General features: G+C 36.8%; 1 protein-coding gene and 1 non-coding gene across 11 annotated transcripts in view; one reads left to right on the top strand and one right to left on the bottom strand.

Moving 5' to 3' along the window:
• The window catches only part of KTN1 (kinectin 1), a 122251-nt gene that overhangs the window by 79844 nt on the left and 19444 nt on the right, over positions 1 to 22963 (bottom strand). For 9 of the 10 annotated variants that reach the window (XM_066344601.1, XM_066344599.1, XM_066344600.1 and 6 more), the window contains exons 2-5: positions 15798 to 15879; positions 5833 to 6385; positions 3517 to 3654; positions 1199 to 1369 (exon numbers count right to left, since the gene is read on the bottom strand). In XM_066344601.1, coding sequence (XP_066200698.1) covers positions 1199 to 1369; positions 3517 to 3654; positions 5833 to 6355 — 832 coding nt within the window. In that variant the 5' untranslated portion in view covers positions 6356 to 6385; positions 15798 to 15879. The remainder of the gene's footprint in view (positions 1 to 1198; positions 1370 to 3516; positions 3655 to 5832; positions 6386 to 15797; positions 15880 to 22963) is intronic. The other variant, XM_066344592.1, reaches the window with a different exon arrangement.
• Positions 17879 to 17985, top strand: LOC136377781 (U6 spliceosomal RNA). Its single transcript, XR_010746412.1, has one exon. It is a non-coding gene; the product is annotated as a U6 spliceosomal RNA (small nuclear RNA).

Genomic DNA, 22963 nt, shown 5'->3' on the forward strand with positions numbered 1-22963 from the left:
TCCAGAAAAATCAATAACCAAGACAAAATAGACTTACACTGCAGGTCAACCAAAAATAAGTATTCCAGTCAAGAGAGAGGAAAGCATTTATCATCTTTAACGTAATATGGAATAATTACCTGAAAATTTGCTCAAACTGTAGAAAACTAAAATGCCAGTATCATTCAAATGTCTAGTATGTGCTAATTTCTATACTAGATTTGTTCACAAATAGTCTCATTTAACCTTAAGATTCATGACATTAAACCAAATTTTACATATAATTAAGTCCCAACATAGTTATTAAAAGGAAATCTGATTTTTCAATGATCAATATATACAAGCTATCTCAACATTTTAAAAAATCCATGCATCAAACATTTGACTCACCCACCTAAATTTCTTAAGTGTTCTCATATTAGGCATCAATTTACTCTTCTTAAAAGCAACTGTCACCCATTAGACACAAAAAAGTCCAGTGCTTTTAATACTTCAACTACACTGTAAGTTTAAAAGGGCACTGTGTACATGTGTGAGGACAAAGGGTATGTGAGAACTCAAAGGGTATGTACTTTCCACTCAACTTTGCTGTGAACCTAAAACTGCTCTAAAAAAAAAAGTCTATTAAAATATAGTAATAAAAGGCAGTAGTAAATTATCATAGAAACCTTGCAGAAGACAATCACAGAAAAGATCACCAGACAGCAAAATAGGGGTGAACACTTGAGCAAATCAAAGCCAGTGTCCAGCTCAACAAAACCAAGGTTGGACTACAAAACTACAAATCATCCTTTAATACATTATTCTATTAGTCTTTTGCAATTCATTATTTAATAGAAAAGATATTTGGCTCTGGCCAGTTAGTTCAGTGGATAGCGCATCAGCCTGGCATATGAACATTCCAGGTTTGATCCCTGGTCAGGGCACACAGGAAAAGTGACCATCTGATTCTCTCCCCACCTCTTCCTGCTCTCTACCTCTTCCCTTCCCGCAGCCAGTGGCTTAATTGGTTCAAATGTCAGCCTCAGTCACTAAAAATAGCTAGGTAGATTCAAGTATCAGCCTCAGACAAGAGCTACCAGATGGATCCTGGTCAGGGTGCATGCGGGAGGTCTTTCTTACTATCTTTCCTTCATTCACTTCAAGAGAAAAGAACTCAACTCAGAACTCAAAAACTGTGTTTTCTCAATAAAATAGATTGTTGCTGTCTATATATTACCTTTGTCAGTTTCCATCCTCAGTTTTTTAGCCCCCATTTTCTGGATTCCTTCTACTTGCTCAGGTTTAATCATATCAATAACTTCTTTCTTATCCACCACAGGACTTGAGTCTGCATTATCCATCAGAGGAATATAAGTAGTTGCCTGAATAAGGGGTTCATCTACCAAAACTGCAATTTAAATTCAACAAAATTACAATTATTGTTTTTTATAAGAGTAATTAAATAACATGCAAAAGTTTCATGATAAATGCACTTATTTTCAAATCTCTAATATTATCTAAATTTGGCTTTAAATTCCTATTTTATCATTAACAAGTTAAAACACCATACCAGTTCAGTATTACTTCATAGTACAGCAAACATTTAAATCATCTAAAAATTTGCAGCTTATCTTTTTTTAATATTATCTGAAAACATCTTCTTATACAAACTTGACATTTTAGTTCTAATTTTTCTCGTTTTAACTAAGAATCCATTCACATTTAATCAATGCTCAAGAAAAACTTAATTTTTCTTTATATTAGTCCTTTACTGAATTTTTATTGCAATTGATAATTTTTAATTGAGTTCCTTTCACTTGCTAGGTACAAAATGCAGTCATTGTTCCTAGCAGATATCTTCTCACTTCTAATAGATCTTACTTCTAATATGTCTCTAATTTCCATGGCACATCTTATTACACTGGTTAAAACTTCCAGAACATGCCTGACCAGGCGGTGGTGCGGTGGATAGAGTGTCAGACTGAGACACAGAGGACCGAGGTTCAAAACCCCGAGGTCACCAGCTTGAGCACGGGCTCACCGGCTTAAGGGCAGGGTCACTGGTTTGAGCGTGGGATCATAGACATGACCCATGGTTGCTGGCTTGAGCCCAAAGGTCGCTGGCTTGAGCAAGGGGTCACTCACTCTGCTGTAGCCCCCACCCCCTGAAGGCACATATGAGAAAGTAATCAATGAACAACTAAGGAGCTACATACAACAAAGAACTGATGCTTCTCATCTCTCTCTGTTCCTGTCTGTCTGTCCCTATCTGTCCCTCTCTCTATCTCTGTCACCAAAACGGAAATAAAAAAGCCCTTCAGGACAACATTTACTTTGTATTTAATTTTAATGGGAAGAACTCTAAAGTATAAACATTAAAGTCTGATGTCTGCTGGTAAGAGATACAAACTTACATATATGGAAATCTCTCTATATTCCTACCTTTTGGGAAAAAAAAAACTTATGGGCATCCCTAGTTACTTTATTTAAAACATAATAAATATTTAATGTCATCAAATACATTTGGGTAGTATTTTTCTATATCTGATGGCTTGACATGTCGTAATTTTAATGCAAATAAGAATATTATATTTTTTTCCTTTTCCAATTTTACTATTTTGTAGCACTAGTTAATACCACAGCCCAATATTACTTGAAAAATCACTATTTAAACTACAAAAATTTCACAGCTAAGTTTTCTCTGAATAATCCTGAATATATAAAAATTGAGCCATCACTTTTAACTGGATTCTTCTCTTATACACATACAAAATATATTCAGGAAATAATTGGGAATGCAGAGTAATGACAGACCAAGCTAATGTGTTAATGTCCTCAAGCGTAATCCTTAAGTGATATTAAAAAGTATATTTTAGAAATATTTTGTTTTCTAGAGTTTGTATGCTATTTACATTATTTCAAAACTTAGTTAAGCCCTGGCCAGTTGGCTCCGTGGTAGAGCGTCAGCCCAGCATGTGGAAGTCTCAGATTCGATTCTCGGCCAGGGCACACTGGAGAAGAGCCCATCTGCTTCTCCCCCCCTCCCCCCCTCCTTTCTCTCTGTCTCTCTCTTCCCCTCCCATAGCCAAGGCTCCATTGGAGCAAAGTTGGCCTGGGCACTGAAGATGGCTCCATGGCCTCCACCTCAGGTGCTAGAATGGCTCCAGTTGCAGCAGAGAAACACCCCACATGGGCAGAACATTGCCTCCTAGTGGGTATGCTGGGTGGATCCTGGTCGGGCGCATGTGGGAGTGTGTCTGCCTGCCCCAGCTTCTCACTTGGGGGTGGGGGGAGACATTTAGTTAAGAATGATAATATTTATAAATGTTAAGCCTTACTTAAACTTCGAATACTTCATCAAAATTTACACCTTGCCCATCTGTCAGAGCACTACAAAGCCACAAGGCTACAGAGAACCCTGAACTTGTATTAGTATTAAAATTATTACAGTACAATTAAGCTGGGAATTAAAGATCACATGAAGTCTCTAGGGTCCTCATCATTGTGTACTTCTCTACAATTAGTATTTATAAAATACATATCTACACAGTTCACCATTTTCTGTCTTCTGCTTCTTTGATGAAACTTTCTTCTTTCCTGAACCACTTTCTTGTTTAGTCTCTTGGTGGAGAGGTAATGATTCTTGCTTTTTTGAAGGCGCCACAAGAGTTTCCACCTTTTTATCCTGATCATCTTTATTAAAAATAAGTGAAAAAAACCATATTAAAAATAAATGAAAACAATGACCATACCAGAAAAAATCCAATTATTGAGTAATTCCCAGAATGCTTTATCGCTTAAATTGTAAACTGTGATATATAACATTTTTACTAATAACTTGTCATTCTAGCTTTCTTACTTTGCTGCTCCTGCTCTTTAACTTTATCAAGAATTCTTAGGCTGTGGCCAGCAGTTCAGTGGATAGAGCATCGGCCTGGCGTATGGACATCCAGGCTTCAATTCCCAGTCAAGGCACACAGGAGAGGCGACCATCTGCTTCCCCACCCCCCACTGCATCCCACTCTCCCTTCGCTCCCTCTTCTCCTCCTGCAGCTCAATTGGTTTGAGCGTGGCCCCAGCACTGAGCATAGCTCAGTTGGTCCAAGCATGTCAGCCTCAGGAACTAAAGATAGCTTAGTACTCAAGCTTCGGCCCCAGACAGAGTTGCAGGTGGATCCCCATCACGGTGCATGAGGAGTATACCTCACTATCTCCCCTTCCTCTCACCTTAAAAAAAATAATCAAGAATGCTTAGTGTTTGTTCTCTCTTTTATATCCCATTTCTCAGTCACTCCTACTCTACTGTTTCTGCTGTGATTACCACAGTTCAGTCTTTCAGCTTAACTTTGGAAAACAATAACCTCTTAACTAATCTGTCTATATCAAATACTGTCCTACATAATTTGTACTGCCAAGTTCTGCCAAAGATACCTTTCTAAAACATAATTTCTGTTCATATAAACTAACTGCTTGAAAATTTTCAACAATGGCTAGACTACATATAACATCCCAGCTCCTTAGCACTATATACAAAACCATCATGACCTAACCACTGCATATCCTTGAGCTTTGTTTTCTACTACTCCCTACCTCGTATTTCATGATTCGACAATACACCATACTCTTATATCTTTGTGCCTTCACACATGCTATTCTGCCAATGTAGAATAAGGCTTTGGTTAAGTGATTCATTCTGGGAAGAGTACACTTCAGCATTCCCTCCTCCATAAACCTTTTTGCCCCTGGTCCCCATAAGTAGTAGTTGTTTGGCTTCTGTACTTCTGTACTTTACATATCACTTACATGTCACATTTTATTATTGGGTTACATGTTCTTCTCCCCTCTTCTTGGAATACCCTAGTTCCACCCCTTCCCAGCAACCCAAATAAACTAGCTAGTATTTACTCAACCTTTTATTAATTTCAGTCATAATATGATTTAAGTGGTCAATATAGAATTCCTATACTAGTTTATATATACCTAGATCATTATACAAAACTTTTCACTTTATAATATTTATGTTTGTGTCACAGCTAGCATGTGAATACCTTAAAAATACACTATTAGTCTCTGTAGTCCTAGCATCTGGTATAATGCCTACCATAAAACAAATGTATACTAAAGTTTGCAAAATCAATCAAGGGTAAAAAGAGATACCTGATTTATCTTTTCATCTTTAATTCCTATCATACTGATTAGAAAGTACTGGTTAAAACAGGGGTTGGGAACCTATGGCTCGCAAGCCAGATGTGGCTCTTTAGATGGCTGCATCTGACTCACAGACAAATCTTTAATAAAAAAAAATGTTAAAAATATAAAACAAACAAAAAAATATATAAAACATTCTCATGTATTACAATCCATTCATTTCCTACCGCTCATGTTCATGGTTGCGGGTGGCTGGAGCCAATCACAGCTGTCCTCCGGGACAACACCAAATTTTTATTGGATGTGTAACGTACACTGGTCGTTGTATGGCTCTCACGGAATTACATTTTAAAATATGTGGCATTCATGGCTCTCTCAGCCAAAAAGGTTCCCGACCCCTGGGTTAAAATAAATGTAAAAGTTTCTAACTGCTGGTACTTACAGGTCCTTAGTAAAATATATTTTACATATTTCTATTAACAATCTTTCCAATATTTGTAATATGAAGTTTAATTTTAAATGCTGTTTTATGATCAATATTAATTATTTCTATCAGCAATTAATGTTAATGAAAGCAAACACATAGGAAAAAAGATAATGATTTTGGTTTCAGACTCGGTGTTTAACATTTTGTGTGGACATTTAATAAAGTATCTGAATTTCAAACTCTAAAGTTATTAAAACAAATACAATCACCCAATAAAGTTAAATAGATTGTATTACCACTTCCATTTTTAGACTTCTTCTGCCCTGGTTTCTTCTTCAAGGCAGTTGCTTCAGAGGGGGGAGTGGGCTGCTTAGTAACTGGGACAGGTTCTACTTTTCTGCCTGGAATCTTTGACACATCACTTTCTTTGGTGACCTGCTCTTCTAGGACAGGCTTGTGTTTCTTTTCCTTCTTCTTTCTTTCTCTAACACTACTCGAAGTTTCAACCACATTCAGTGGAACAGATACAAGTTGTTCATCTTCTACAGCCAAGGCATCAGACAATTTAAAGTCCCGGGGCACATTCTCAGAATCAGATTCATGGAGGTTCCCATTCTGGATTTCTTTCTTTTTATTCTTTTTCTTTTCTGCCTTCTTTTTATCTGTTTTGGTAGGAATAAGCTTTTGTTCTCTTTTCTGTTTTGCAAGAACTTCATCATATAATGTTTCTTTCATGAAAAGCCAGAAGAAGAGGAAAATTACTGTAATAACTACTGAAGGAATAAGGACAATAAAATATGTTGACTCATAAAACTCCATCGTGCTTTTGTTAATGTGATCCTATAAAACCTAAATGGAAAAGAAAAATAACCTAAGTCAGTCTTATAAAAATTAAACAAACAAAACTTCTGCTCTTTCAAGTGGTATTTCATACCTAACCTGACTTAGAAATTTAAGCAAGTTAGGCCTGACCTCTGGTGGCGCAGTGGATAAAGCGTCGACCTAGGAACAGTGAGGTTGCCAGTTCAAAACCCTGCACTTGTCTGGTCAAGGCACATATGGGAGTTGATGCTTCCTGCTCCTCCACCCTTTTTTTTCTCTCTCTCTCTCTCTCTCTCTCTCTCTCTCTCTCTGGTCAAGGCATATATGGGAGTTGATGCTTCCTGCTCCTCCCCCCCTTTCTCTCTCTCTCTCTCTCTTTCTCTCTCTCTCTCTCTCTCCCTCCCTCCCTTCCTCCTCTCTAAAATGAATAAATAAATAAATAAAAATTTAAGCAAGTTAGTAAATCACACACTTGACTGCTTTGCCAACTACGGTTCAAATATACTATGAAAGAAAAACGTGTGGTAACTAGAAAGAGTTTAATACATCCTTCTATTTTTCAATCATGGGTAAAGATCCTAATAGGAGGGAAAAAAATTTAAGACGTCCAGTTTTCTCCCAAATATCCACTTTTGATATTTTATTAGTACTTAGTTTTTCTTTTCTTATATAATGTTGATGAATAGTACTATATGTGGAAATAAAACTATTACCAACACTCTAGATACTCACTGAAAGTACTATACTCTTAATGGCAAAAAAAGAGAAAAAAAGAAAAAAAAAGAGGTGGTTCATTACTTCATTTAGAGAGTTGAGCCAATCCACAAACTGCTAGCACCTTTATTCTAGTGACTTAAGAGAAAGGATATGGAAATAAAATAGTCAAATGCAGAATGTAGGATGTATCATTTGGCATTAAAATAAATTATAAATTAGATGCTTCGCTTTTCTTGATTTTTTTCAAGGTACCCTTTACAGCAAATTATATTACAAAAACAAAATTGGCCATCACCATCTTTCCCAACTGCTAAAAGAGGCTTTGCCTTGTCAACAGAGTATCAGCTCTACTTTTAGACTAACCCAACAGCTACAGAAAATAAAAGTGTGATCTGACTATCCAGATCAGCCTTGACTATATCCCTCCTCATCTGAAGTTATTTTCAGCTAAATTTAAACCTCAAAATAAGAATGATTCCAATGTCTAGATTCTAGATATTGATACATATTCCTATAAACGTGTATAAGCCACATAAAAGTGGCTTGTGTTCTTATAATTCATTTCAAATTCGTTTTGGAAAAAGGCAACATATACAATGCAGATGAAACTGAACTTCAGGACATCTTAAAAGCTAATTAAAGTTAACTTTTGTAACTTTAATGTACACTAAATCTGAGAATTTAAAAAGCTTTTAAATTTTTTATCTGAAGTCTTAAAAACTGGTAATGATTAGATAAGGAAACCAAATTCTATCTAAACAAACAGATCATTATTCTAAGAATTATTTTAGATTTATCACCTTTAAAGTTGGATAAATCTAGGTTAATACAATATAAGATTTCACGAGAACCATTTTAATAGTATTCATAAATTTCCCATGACAAAATAAAGCTAGTCACAGCTGTCTATGTTAACTGCCAAGAGAGACAGACCAAATAATCTTATATTAACATACCATATTGGCCCATGTATAAGACACATCCTTTTTCAAAAAAATTGGGGTCTAAAAACTGGGTGCGTCTTATACAGTGGTTGTAGTTCTTTTTATTTGCATCTCCTGCTTGTTTTTGCACTCACTGAAGACAGTGATTCATCATCAGACACAGATGAGGACAAGCTAATGGATGAGAGTTTTGACAGTGATGAGGAGTTGTATGAATTTTATGATAAATAAAACTTGAGTTCAATAATTTTATGTAATTTCTTTTTTCAAATTTCAGGCCCAAAAATTAAGGTGTGTCTTATACATGGGAGCATCTTATACATGGGGAAATACAGTAAGAAATTTAAACTTAAGTTAAACTTTGTCTTTATTTTTTTTTTTTTTTTTTAATTTTTTTTTTTTTTTTTTTTTTTTTTTTTTAAATTTTTTTTTTTTTTTATTTATTCATTTTAGAGAGGAGAGGGAGAGACAGAGAGAGAAAGAGACAGAGAGAAGAGACAGAGAGAGAGAAGGGGGGAGGAGCTGGAAGCATCAACTCCCATATGTGCCTTGACCAGGCAAGCCCAGGGTTTCGAACCGGCGACCTCAGCATTTCCAGGTCGACGCTTTATCCACTGCGCCACCACAGGTCAGTATTTTTTTCTTTTAACTTTGTATTTTAACTAACTTATATCTCATTTTTAAATGTAGCCCTGGCTGGGTAGCTCAGTTAGAGCATCGTCCTTATACACCAAGTGGTAGGTTTAATCCCCGGTCAGGGCACATACAACAATCAACCAATGAAGACATAAGTAAGTGGAACAGCAAATTAATGTCTCTGTTTTTCTCTCCTCCAGATCGGCTTTATTCAAGATACACCAAGTCTTAAAATAGCCAGAGATGGAACCTGAGAAAAAAGATTCTTATGAGGCACATTATTAACCTCTGTAATTGAAACATCTGTTAACATTCTGTACTTCTATAAGCAATTTTTTTAAATGGTATTAACACAACCCTGGACTTCTAAAGACAAGGTTTCAACAAGTTGAAGAAGGAAAGAAATCATGTGCTAACAAAATACTGTAAAAAACTTTATACTGAATTGTTCTTTCTTGATAATGAACTATCTAAGATTTTAATTGAATATACATATTTTAGTTAAGAATGTTTTTAGGAAGCAGAAACCATGTTTTATTTTTGTTTGTTTGTATAATATTCAGAGGTTCCACAGTCTGTTCAACTTGGATATATACTTTCTTAAGTGAGAAGCAGGGAGGCAAAGTGACAGACTCCCGCATGCACCCAGAATGGGATCCACCCAGCAAGCCCCCTACCAGGAGATGCTCTGTGCATCTGAGGCTGTTGCTCCCTTGCTCCACAAAAGAGCTATTTTAGCGCCTGAGATGAGGCCATGGAGCCAACCTCAGCGCCAGGGGCCAACTTGCTCCAACCTAGCCATGACTGTGGGAGAAGAGAGAGACAGAGAGAGAGAAAAGAGGGGGAGGGTTGGAGAAGCAGATGGTCGCTTCTCCTGTGTGCCCTGACCAGGAATCAAACCTGGACGTCCATACACCAGGCCAACACTCTACCACTGAGCCAACCAGCCAGAGCCACATGGTATTATTTCAGCAAGAACAGGACAATGTGGTTCAATTATAATGGACAAGACAAAACGCAGTAGAAGATGAGGTTAACGCGATCATTTGATGGTGGCAGGAGGCAGTGAACAAATTATATAGTTCCTTACAAGCACCTAGAAGGACTGTGGCTTGTATTCTGAGTAATATGGGAAACCAGTAGAGGGTTCTGAGCAGAAGAGGATGTAGGGAAGGTGGAAGCAGAGAAAACTGTTAGGAAACTGAAATAACTGAGGCAAAAGTTGAGTAAAGCAGTAGTTAAGAAGGTAGTTAAGAAGTCGTCAAATTCTGAATAAATTATGAAGGCAGATTCAAGGTGATTTGCTGAGGACTAGAATGTGGAATATGAGAGAATAAGCAAAGACAAAGATAACTCCAAAGCTTAGAGTACGCCAAAAACAATAAAATTGAGATGGAAGAAATGTGGAAAGAACATGGTTATGGTTGAAGACCACAAGTAAGGTTTTAGACAAGTGGAGGCATCCAACAAACAGCTAAATAGAAGTGCTTAGACAGGAGAGACATGTAGGCTGGAGATATAAATTTAGGGGTATTCAGCACATGAATTCTATTTTAAAGCCATAAGCTTAGAAACAATCATCTACAGAATGGGTATAAATAGAGCCCGGGTCTCAAGGCTGAGCCCCCTGACAACTCAACAACAGGAAGATAAAGAACTTACAAAAGACACTGAGGGAGTGAGAAAATAAGGAGCATGTTGTGCTGGTTGCTAAATGTATCAAGAAGGTGAGATTGATCAAGTTTGTCAAATGGTGCTGGTAAATAAAGTACAATTAAAACTAGGCATTGACTGTTGGATTTGGCAATGTAGACATTACTGATGATCTTGACCAAAGCAAATGAGTGGTGGTCAAATCCTAATTGAAATGAATTCAAAAGCGAGAAGAATTCCAACAAGTATGAACAACTCTTAGGAAGACAATTTCCTGTGAAGGAATTAGAGAAATTAAAGTGGAAGCTGGCGGGGAATATGAAGTTGAGATTTTGGCTTTTAAAGATGAGGGAAATTATAATATGTTAATATGCTGACAAATATGGCCCATTACAAAAGGAAAAAATGATGATGTAGGAGTATGAGGAGCAATGTTTTCAAAGTGTAAGAGGGAACTGAATCTATTGTACAAGTAGACACTGGCTTTAGATGAAAGCAGACATCTATAGATACATAAGGAAGAGGGCAGAGGCCCAGGCAAGGAGGTAGATATAGTGCAGAAATTTGTGAAAAATCGCTGCCTAATGCTACTATTTTCTTATGAAATGGGAAACAAAGTATTAGTTCTGCATAGGTTGAAAAGTTAGAGGTCATATAAAACACATAATAATAATTATAGTTATTTTTTTATTCTTTATAAATTGCATTCATTTTGATTCTACACTTAAATTTTTGAGTGGAGAATGCAGGATACTTAAGCATTGTTCCACAAATAGATTCTCTTATGATCTAGCTGAGGAGGCAAGTACATAGTATCGATAAATCAGAGAGGGGAAAACCTAACTTAAACCTCCATGTGGTCCTATTCTTTCAGCTCAAGTACCATCCCTACAGCCAGTCTTCCTCCTAAAATTGTAAAGCACTTATTCTCTCTGTACACATTCATAGAATTCTATGAGAAAGCAGACAGTCCCAATTTTTGGGAGGCAGTAATATACTGTACTGCAGGGGTCAGGAACCTTTTTGGCTGAGAGAGCCATGAACGCCACATATTTTAAAATGTAATTCTGTGGGGGGAAAAAAATGTAATTCTCTGAGAGCCATACAGCAACCCGTTTACGTTAAGCTTTATCCAATAAAAATTTGGTGTTGTCCCAGAGGACAGCTGTGATTGGCTCCAGCCACCTGCAACCATGAACATGAGTGGTAGGAAATGAATGAATTGTAATACATGAGAATGTTTTATATTTTTAACTCTATTTTTTTTTATTAAAGATTTGTCTGCAGGCCAGATGTAGCCATCAAAAGAGCCACATCTGGCTCACAAGACATAGGTTCCCAACCCCTGTTGTACTGTAATAAAAATAAAATCGAACAGACAACAATCGAACTCAAAATCTAAAATTGATCCAAACAGATTTTTAATATTTACTTAATTGTAAATTACTTCAAATAAGCAGAGGAAAGGCTGAATCATTCAGATCAAAGAAAAAACATTCATACAGGATTAAAGTTATAAAGATAAAACATAGTAACTTGAAGAAAATAAGAAAATAAGCAGACTCATCTTATATTGTACAATTATGTATGTATACAAGTTTACAAGCATATTAAAACTGTAACAAGAATTTTTTAAAATTTGACTCTAAAAATCAATAAAAGACACCAATGAGAAAAAAAGGCATTAATCATTTCCTGAAACAACCATCAAAATATAAAAACTCATCTAAATTTCCATTCTGTTAAGTCACTATGTCAAAAGTATAATGGTCCCCGAGTCCACAATATAATTATAAAATTATCTTTTAAAATAAGAGGAAAAGATTCAAAATAATCAAAAGACAAGAAAGATAAGCTAGTAAATCAAACATTGAGTGCCCTGACACAGGAACTCCATTTACAGCAGCTTTTCTAAAATTAACTGTATGGACTACATTGAAATCTCTGAGCTGTGGTGCAATTTCTTCTTTTAACACAGTCATTCCTGTGACTCATATCTTATTACCACACTCCTTAAGGTATTACAGCAATAGCCATTCTAAAACACTACTAGATCAATCTGAAACAAATCCAACTAATGCTAGAGATGACTAAAGAAATTTAATTTCTCCATTAAGTATCAGGTCACAACACATGAAACTATTTTTTTTTAACCAAATGTATCTATCCTTTAAATACAATACATAAATCAGTTTGAACAGGTTTTCTAAGAAATTGAAAAGGTAGCTGCTGAAAGTTACACTAATAACTCACACTTTTGATTACCCATCCATCAAGCCCAAACAAGTCATTTTTCTCAGGAAAAGACATTTACTCATTTAAAAACACCTCCACAGTGATCTTATTAACATATATCATCCCAATAAATTTAATTTAACAAACACTTCTACAGGAGATAATCTGGTTAAAGATTTATTCTGTAAAGAAATCAAACTTATAATTTAAATAGACAAATTAAAAATTCTAATACTGAAAACTTAACACATTTTAACTACTCAATATTTCAAATCAGAATCCAAAGGTAACATAAATTAAAATTATTTAAAAATTAACATCAGAACATGAAACATCAATAATACAGTAACTGCAAAACAGCTATACCATATACAAAAGGCTTTCTCCCACTAAAATTTACAATCCTGACCTACTTTTAATTTTTCACAAAATTACTAGGTTGAAAAGAGCCATATAATCCTACTAGCCACACAAAGACTGGACCCAGATGAATGAACGGTCAGTGAGTTTACACTTGAAAACGTGGGATGTGCACCTTCCATAAGCCCCTTTTATATCTTTAGAAAAACATTCTATCTACTTTAGATCTAAAATCTCTCTCTGTAATTTCTCCCTGTGGCCCTCTTATCTGTCCTAATCTTACTAAATATGTCCAGTCCAACTACCTCAAGGTAGTCCTAATAACTAATGTCTGGTATCTGTTAAATTTACCAGCAAACAGAAAACCTACTTCAAAGTCAGTCATCCCTTAGGAAAACTTGGCTCAGGCGTAAAGTTGAATGTAATAGGCCAATAAAATAACTCTTAGATGCATCACCTTAGGTCACTCAAGAATAAAAGTACAAAAATGGTAAAACCAACCATGAAACGAAAATGACGAGACAAGAATTACAGATATGATCCAAAAGACTCTAAAGTAACTAATAATGAAAAAGCTCCACTTATGACACAAGAATTTTTAAAACTTGCCCAAGAACAATCAAATAAAGACAAAGAGGCCTGACCAGGTGCTGGTGCAGAGAATAGAGCATCAGACTATATGCAGAGGACCCAGGTTCAAAATCCTGAGGTTGCTGGCTTGAGCATGGGCTCATCCGGCTCGAGCGCAGGCTCACCAGCTTGAGTGCAGGGTCACTGACTTGAGCATGGGATAATAGACATGACCCCATGGTGGCTGGCTTGAGCCCAAAGGTCGCTGGCTTGAAGGCCAATATCACTGGCTTGAACCCAAGGTCGCTGGCTTGAGAAACAGGTCACTCGCTCTATTGTATATTGTAGCCCCCAGTCAAGGCACACAGGAGAAAGCAATCAATGAACAAACAACTAAGGAGTCACAACGAAAAATTGACGCTTTTCATCTCTCTCCCTTCCTGTCAGTCTGTCCCTATCTGTCCCTCTCTCTGTCACAAAATAAAACCAAAAACAACAACGATTAGCAGCCCCAAATACATACAAAAAATTTAGTATATAATAACAGCCATTTCAAATCAATCAGTAAAAAACAAAACAAAAAAAATACAACACATTATTTAAGAAATAGTATTGGCAGAAACAATAGCCATTTAGAGGTGGGGCCCCTACTTAAAATTTTATTTAAATCAAAGTTTTATTTTCAACAAAAAAATAAATGATCAACCTAAAAAAATGACAAAGGTAATTATCTTTACTTACAAATATCACTTAAAATCTGAGAAACAGATGAACCCAAGAGGAAAATGGTTAAAGGAAAATGACCAACATTTTACAATAAAAGGAAGACAAAAATAAATTGAAAACAATATCATAATTAAAAGAAATTTTATTCATTGCAACAATAATACACGATAATATAACTGCATAATAAAAACATTTGTAATATTTTATATTATAATTATGCTATATGCCTATTAACTTTTAATAATAACTGTAAGAAAAAAGTACTCATTTAGATAATATTACGGCAAGTGCTGCAGCTAGAGTATCAACATTCAATCTTCATTTCTCACTTGTCCAAAAATCATTAGCAATTGAAAAAACTCTTTCAACTGCTGCATTAGTTCCAGGGCAGCACAATGTAAATTGAACAAGAATAAATAAATTTTCACATGGAATATGTTCTTTTTTGAAATGGCTGAATATTTCCACCCATCTTTGATCAATTTTAACATGTTCATTTTCCCATTGTATTAATTTTTCAGAATTTAAATATACATTCAGTCCTCTAATTTCTTCAAAGAGACAATTGATGTCTATTTTGATGTCTGGCATTTCTTTAGATAAAAACTCAAGACTAGAGATTCAATATCTGTCCAATATACTTGCAATGAAGTCAAAAAACACCAGTGGAAACTGTTATTTCCTATGATGTTTGTTTCAGACCATTCTTCAATATCTTGAAAACATCTCTGGTAAAAACTCTGCACTTCTGGCCCTGGCCAGTTGGCTCAGCAGTAGAGCATTGGCCCAGCCTGTGGAAAACCCAGGTTCGATTCCAGGCCAGGGCACACAGGAGAAGCACCCATCTGCTTCTCCACCATTCCCCCTCTCCTTCCTCTCTATCTCTCTCTTTCCCTCCAGCCAAAGCTCCATTGGAGCTAAGTAGGCCAGGCACTGAGGATGGCGAGGATGGCGAGGATGGCTCCATGGCCTCTGCCTCAGGCGCTAGAATGGCTCTGGTTGCAGCAGAGCAACGCCTCAGATGGGCAGACCATCACCCCCTGATGGGCATGCCGGGTGGGTCCTGGTCAGGCGCATGCGGGAGTCTGTCTGACTGCCTCCCTGCTTCTAACTTCAGAAAAATACAAAAAAAAAAATTCTGCACTTCCTTGATAAACATTTTTCTGTTATGGCCTGATTTGATTCCTCTAAGTTTGACAATTTTCTTTTTATAATTAAAGGAAGAAATTTTTCTTCAAAATAAGGTTTATATTGAAGGATAAAGTCATTCAAAATAAGACTAACTTCATTAGCTGAAATGTGTTCACCTTCAATCTTTTGAATCGTTTTGTGAAAATAGATGCTTGATTATGTATAAAATACATTATCTCAGATATTTTATTATTGAAAAACGATTCTAGGATTTTAGGACATTTTCTAAACTTAAAAAATATGAATGGAGAGGCTCAAATAATTGTAGAACACACTCTATAGCAGGTGTTAGAGGATATCTAACGTCTGAATATCCTAAAAGTATTTTGAGCCTGATCTGTGGTGGCGCAATGGGTAAAGCGTCGACCTGGAATGCTGAGGTCCCTGGTTCAAAACCCCGAACTTACCTAGTCAAGGCACATATGGGAGTTGATGCTTTCTGCTCCTCCCTCTTTCTCTGTCTCCTCTATCAAAATGAATAAATAAAATCTAAAAAAAACAAACACATTTTTTGTATTCAACATTTCCTTCTTCACAAAACTGTTTTAAAGTAGCAACACGAACAGTAAATTGACTAAAATGCAAATAAATTGCAATTATTACTTCTACATCAATTGGCATGGCACATGATGCTGTGTTGATTGCATTTGACAAAATATGTGCATTACAACCTATTCCTAGAATTTTCTTTTGGAGTAACTCTTGTAATTTTACATACACATTATTCACCCCTTTGCATCTTCGCCCACCAAAATTTGTATTTGTATTATCAACTATTAGTGCAAAAACTTTGGATTTCAAATTGTTCTTATTTATTACTCTGTATAGATAGATGGTTTGACAAAATTTCAGAAGTTTCGCCCTCAATGGATTCTAAATTTAAAATTTTTACTTGAATGCCCTTGGTAACATTAAAATCTCTTACTATTACTGGATACAATTTAATTTCATTATGATTTGATGCATCAGATAAAAGCATTACAAATGCTGCAGTTTCCAAGTCCTCTATAAGTATTTTGTCACAGTAATTTTTAAATACTGATTTCAAAATAGCCTCCCATTTTGTCCTGGCACATAAAAATTTTGTATTGTGAAACTTTTTCAATAATCTAGTTATACAATCCATACTACAAAAATTTTGTGCATTATGGTATAAAATGCAAATTTTCCCTCCATTGCAGTCAACTGTTTTTCATCTTCAGAATAATTTGAAGTTTGTTTTTTTTAACTATTTTTTTTTCCCCTTGAAGATGGAAACGGAGAGGCAGTCAGACAGACTCCCGCATGCGCCCGGCCGGGATCCACCTGGCATGCCCACCAGGGGGCAATGCTCTGCCCCTCTGGGGCTTTGCTCCGTTGCAATCAGAGCCATTCTAACACCTGAGGCAGAGGCCACAGAGCCATCCTCAGCGCCCGGGCCAACTTTGCTCCAATGGAGCCTTGGCTGCAGGAGGGGAAGAGAGAGACAGAGAGGAAGGAGAGGGGAGAGGTGGAGAAGCAGATGGGCACTTCTCCTGTGTGCCCTGGCCGGGAATCGAACCTGGGACTCCTGCACGCTAGGCCAATGCTCTACCACTGAGCCAACCGGCCAGGGCTTAATTTGAAGTTTTAAAAAAACTTGTTACTTTTACAACTGGAAGCTGATGCATCTAATGATTCCTTATGTTTGTTGGTGGTCAAGTGTTTTGTTATCGCTGCTCTTCCCTAACTGTAAACAAAATTCTCCGCTGCAAATATTGCAGAAAACTATGGTACCTTTCTTTGATATGAGGAATGTGCCAATGACCTTTGTGTAGCCTTTTTCAATTTATTGTGGAAATGGCATTTTCTCTTTTTTTGTTTTTCCACCCCTTAAATGAAATTTAAAATTAAAAATATAAAGCTACACAAACGATGCAAGCACATTAGGAACTGAAAACATTACATCATGGTAGGCAAATTTTCTGGAAGCTAAATTAACAAAACTAAATATGAAGCAAAACCACTAATTTGGAGTGATACTCGGGTGTATTTATCATTTTCTAATTTAAAAATGTCTGTTTTATGCAACTATTTAATCAAAATGCGTAATTAATAGATATGGCTTGAGGTTAGATTTCCACTGTAAAACTTGAATTTCAGGAAAATACTTGTAAATAAAATTATACGTATTTGAAAATTATTAAATAGATAATGATTTAATAAAACGTGAATTGTGCTTAACTATCTATGATTGAATATTCACTGAGAAAGAAATAATCGTGAGTCTACAATGTTGTTATGTGCTGTGTCGTGTTTCAGTAAGAGGTACACAAAACCATTTGCACACTCAGTATATCATGCTCTCTATCAAGGTCTCCCATGCGGAGTGTATGTGTCTCACTGCACAGTACTGATCCTTGACAAACCAGCATGTCAAATACAAATATGTCACATCACAATGGATCGACTCTGTAACGATCGAATACGGACATTACAGATCAGTCTACCAATATCAAAAAGGAGGAAAGTTCTCACTTCAGCAGCACATATACTAAAATTGGAATGATACAGAGAAGATTAGCATGGCTCCTGCACAAGAATGACACACAAATTCGTGGAGTGTTCCATATTTTTAGAAGACTGAAATTATAGCAAGCATCTTCTCTGATCACAATGGCATGAAACTAGAAATGAACTACAACAGAAAAACTGTAAAATATTCAAACACATGGAAACAAAATAGCATGTTATTAAAAACAAATGGGCTAACAATGAGATCAAAGAAGAAATTAAAAAATTCCTAGAAATGAATGATAATGAGCATACAACAACTCAAAGTTTATGGGACACAGCAAAAGCAGTACTGAGAGGGAAGTTCATAGCATTACAGGCATACCTTAAGAAGCTAGAAAAAGCTCAAATAAACAACTTAACCCTGCATCTAAAAGAACTAGAAAAAGAACAGCAAGTAAAGCCCAGAGGTAGGAGAAGGAAGGAAATAATAAAGATCAGAGTGGAAATAAATGACATAGAGGCTAAAAGAACAATACAGAGAATCAATGAAACCAATAGCTGGTTCTTTGAAAAGGTAAACAAGATCGATGAACCTTTAACCAGACTCACCAAGAAAAAAAGAGAGAGGACTCAAGTAAATAAAATTAGAAATGAGAGTGGAGAAATAACAACTGACACAACAGAAATACAAAGGATTGTAAGAAAATACTATGAAGAACTGTATGCCAAAAAATTAGACAACCTAGGTGAAATGAACAAATTCCTTGAAACATATAATCTTTCAAAAATCAATCTGAGGCCCTGGCCAGTTGGCTCAGTGATAGAGCTTCGGCTTGGCGTGTAGGAGTCCCAGGTTCAATTCCCGGCCAGGGCACACAGGAGAAGCGCCCATCTGCTTCTCCACCCCTCTCCCTCTCCTTCCTCTCTGTCTCTCTCTTCCCCTCCCGCAGCCAAGGCTCCATTGGAGTGAAGTTGGCCCGGGCACTGAGGATGGCTCTGTGGCCTCTGCCTCAGGTGCTAGAATGGCTCTGGTTGCAACAGAGCGATGCCCCAGATGGGCAGAGCATCGCCCCCTGGTGGGCGTGCCAGGTGGATCCCGGTCCGGCGCATGCGGGAGTCTGTCTGACTGCCTCCCCATTTCCAACTTCAGAAAAATAAAAAAAAAATCAATCTGGAAGAATCAGAAAACCTAAACAGACTGATTACAACAAATGAGATCCAAACAGTTATCAAAAAACTCCCAACAGCCTGTCCTGTGGTGGCGCAGTGGATAAAGCGTCGACCTGGAAATGCTGAGGTCGCTGGTTCGAAACCCTGGGTTTGCCTGGTCAGGGCACATATGGGAGCTGATGCTTCCAGCTCCTCTCCCTGTCTCTCTCTCCTCTCTCTCCTCTCTCTCTCTCTCTGTCTCTCTCCTCTCTAAAATGAATAAATAAAATTAAAAAATTTAAAAAAAAACTCCCAACAAACAAAAGTCCTAGGCCAGATGGCTTCATAAGTGAATTCTACCAAATATTCAAAGAAGAACTAACTCCTATCCTTCTCAAACTATTTCAAAAAATTCAAGAGGAAGGAAGACTTCCAAGCTCCTTTTATGAGGCAAGCATAATTCTGATTCCAAATAAAGGCAAAGATAACACAAAGAAAGAAAGTTATAGGCCAATATCCCCAATGAATTTAGATGCTAAAATCCTCAACAAAATATTAGCAAACCGGATCCAGCAATATATGAAAAAAATCATACACCACGATCAAGTGGGATTTTTTTCTGGGGAGGCAAGACTGGTGGTACAATATTCGCAAATCAATCAATGTGATTCATCACATAAACAAAAGGAAGGAGAAAAACTACATAATTTCAATAGATGCAGAAAAAGAATCTGATAAAATCCAGCACCCATTCATGATCAAAACTCTCAGGAAAGTGGGAATACAGGAAACATACCTCAACATGATAAAGGCCATCTATGACAGACCCACAACCAACATCATACTCAATGGGCAAAAATTAAAAGCAATCCCCTTAAGATCAGGAACAAGGCAGGGGTGCCCCCTTTCACCACTCTTATTCAACATAGTTCTGAAAGTCCTAGCCACAGCAATCAGACAAGAAGAATAAATAAAAGGCATCCAAATTGAAAAAGAAGTAGTAAAACTATCATTATTTGCAGATGATATGATACGGTATATAGAAAACCCTAACGCCTCAGTCAAAATACTGGACCTGACAAACGAATTCAGCAAGGTAGCAGGATATAAAATTAGTACTCAGAAATCAGAGGCACTTTTATACACCAACAATGAACTGTCAGAAAGAGAAATTAAGGAAACAATCCCCTTCACCACTGCAACCAAAAAAATAAAGCACCTAGTAGTAAATTTAACCAAGGAGATTAAAGACTTGTACTCAGAAAATTATAAAACATTGATAAAAGAAATCAAGGAAGATACAAACAAGTGGAAGCATATACCATGTTCATGGATAGGAAGAATAAACATCATTAAAATGTCTATATTACCCAAAGCAATTTATAAATTCTATGCAATACCAATTAATATACCAATGATATACTTCAAAGATATAGAACACATATTCCAAAAACTTATATGGAACCAAAAAAGAACACAAATAGCCTCAGCAATCTTGAAAAGAAAGAATAAAGTGGGACATATCAGACTTCCGGATATCAAGTTATACTACAAGGCCATTGTACTCAAAACAGCTTGGTACTGGCATAAGAACAGGCATATAGATCAATGGAACAGAACAGAGAACCCCAAAATAAACCCACACCTGTATGGACAATTGATATTTGACAAAGAAGGTAAGAGCATACAATGGAGTAAAGACAGCCTCTTTAACAAATGGTGTTGGGAAAATTGGACAGCTACTTGTAAATAAATGAAACTAGACCACCAACTTACACCATTCACAAAAATAAACTCAAAACGGATAAAAGTCATGAAACTATAAGCATCCTAGAGGAAAACATAGGCAATATGTTGCTCCGACATCACTCGCAGCAATTTATTTGCTGATTTATCTCCATGTGCAAGGGAAATAAAGGACGGGATGAACAAATGGCATTACCTCAAACTAAAAAGCTTTTGCACAGCTAAAGACAATATGAACAAAATAAAAAGGCAAACCACACTATGGGAGAACATATTCAACAATACATCTGATAAGGAGTTAATAACCAAAATTTATAAAGAACTTGTAAAACTCAACACCAGGAAGATAAACAGTCCAATCAAAAAATGGGCAAATGAAATGAATAGACATTTTTCCAAAGAGGACATACAGATGGCCAATAGGCATATGAAAAAATGCTCAACATCACTAATCATTAGAGAAATGCAAATTAAAACCATAATGAGATATCACTTCACACCAGTCAGAATGACACTCATTAACAAAACAACACAGGATAAGTGCTGGTAAGGATGTGGAGAAAGGGGAACTCTCCTGCACTGCTGGTGGGAATGCAAACTGGTGCAACCACTGTGGAAAACAGTATGGAGATTCCTCAAAAAATTAAAAATGGAACTAACTGCCTTTTGACCCAGTCATCCCACTTTTAGGAACATATCCCAAGAACACCATATCACTAATTCAAAAGAAGAAATGCACCCCCGTTTATTGCAGCATTGTTCACAATAGCCAAGATCTGGAAACAGCCCATGAGTCCATCAATGGATGAGTGGATTAAAAAACTATGGTACATAAAAACAATGAAATACCATGGGGCCATAAAAAAGAAGGAAATCTTATCTTTTGCGATAGCATGGATGGACCTGGAAACTATTATGTTAAGTGAAATATGCCAGGAAGAAAAAGAAAAATATCATATGACCTCATTCATTTGAGAAATCCAATGAACAATGTGAACTGAGGAACAGAATTGAGACCTAGGAGGGATCAAAGGGACCAGAGGAAGGAAGGACAGAGGGAAGGGGGATGATAGGAGGGGATAAATCTGAAGGTAAGCGGGGAGGGCGCTATCGGGAGGGGGCCAAGGGAGATGTTGAGGGGAATACAGGGGGAGGAAGGGATGCATTTGGGGTGACACTAGAATCTATGTAAACACAATAAATTAAAATCAATTTAAAAAAAGGAGGACATGTAGGAGGACACTTTTCGAGGGAAGAGAAACTTACAAAAGAAGGACTGTCCTTCCTAAAGGAGAACGATTGGTCATCTTATTAAAGGACATGTTTTTAAGTTTTCCAGAATAAAAAAAAGATATGCAATGTATATTTTTAAAAGCAACTTCAGTCACACTAAAGAAGTGTAAATTAAATGTTATCTCTTGACCCTGGCCGATTTGCTCAGCGGCAGAGCATCAGCCCAATGTGTGGAAGCCTCGGGTTCTATTCCTGGCCAGGGCACACAGGAGAAGCGCCCATCTGCTTCTCCACCCTTCCCCCTCTCCTTTCTCTCTATCTCTCTCTTCCCCTCCCTCAGCCAAGGCTCCATTGGAACAAAGTTGGCCAGGGCACTGAGGATGGTTCCATGACCTCTGCCTCAGGCGCTAGAATGGCTCCAGTTGCAAGAAAGCAACGGCCCAGATGGGCAGAGCATTGCCCCCTAGTGGGCATGCCAGATGGATCCCGGTCAGGCACATGTGGAAATCTGCCTGCCTCCCCACTACTCACTTCAGAAAAATGAAAAAAAAAATTTAAATAAAAAATAAATAAAATATGCTACCTCTTTCCATTTAGGTTGGCAGGGCAGGAAGATGTAGCAATGAGATTACAAGGGGCACAAGGAAATTTTGGAGGTGATATATATGTTCACTATCTTGACTTTAGTGATGGTTTCACCAGTATACACATGTCAAATCTTATCATACTGTACACTTTAAATATGTGCAGTTTATTCCTTGTCGATTATACCTCAATAAAACTATCTAAAAAAAATTAGGCATGGGCCAGATTATTGCAATCTACTTAGAAATTCGGGAAAACCTTAAGTACAAAAATAGCACACACTCTTTGATGAGAAAATTCCTTTTATGGTAGTTTATTCTACAGATATAATCACACAAATACAAAGAGATGGTCAAGAATGTCCACTTTTAGCAATGTAACTTTA

The sequence above is a fragment of the Saccopteryx leptura genome, chromosome 6, assembly GCF_036850995.1.
Source record: "Saccopteryx leptura isolate mSacLep1 chromosome 6, mSacLep1_pri_phased_curated, whole genome shotgun sequence".
Lineage (NCBI taxonomy): Eukaryota > Metazoa > Chordata > Mammalia > Chiroptera > Emballonuridae > Saccopteryx > Saccopteryx leptura.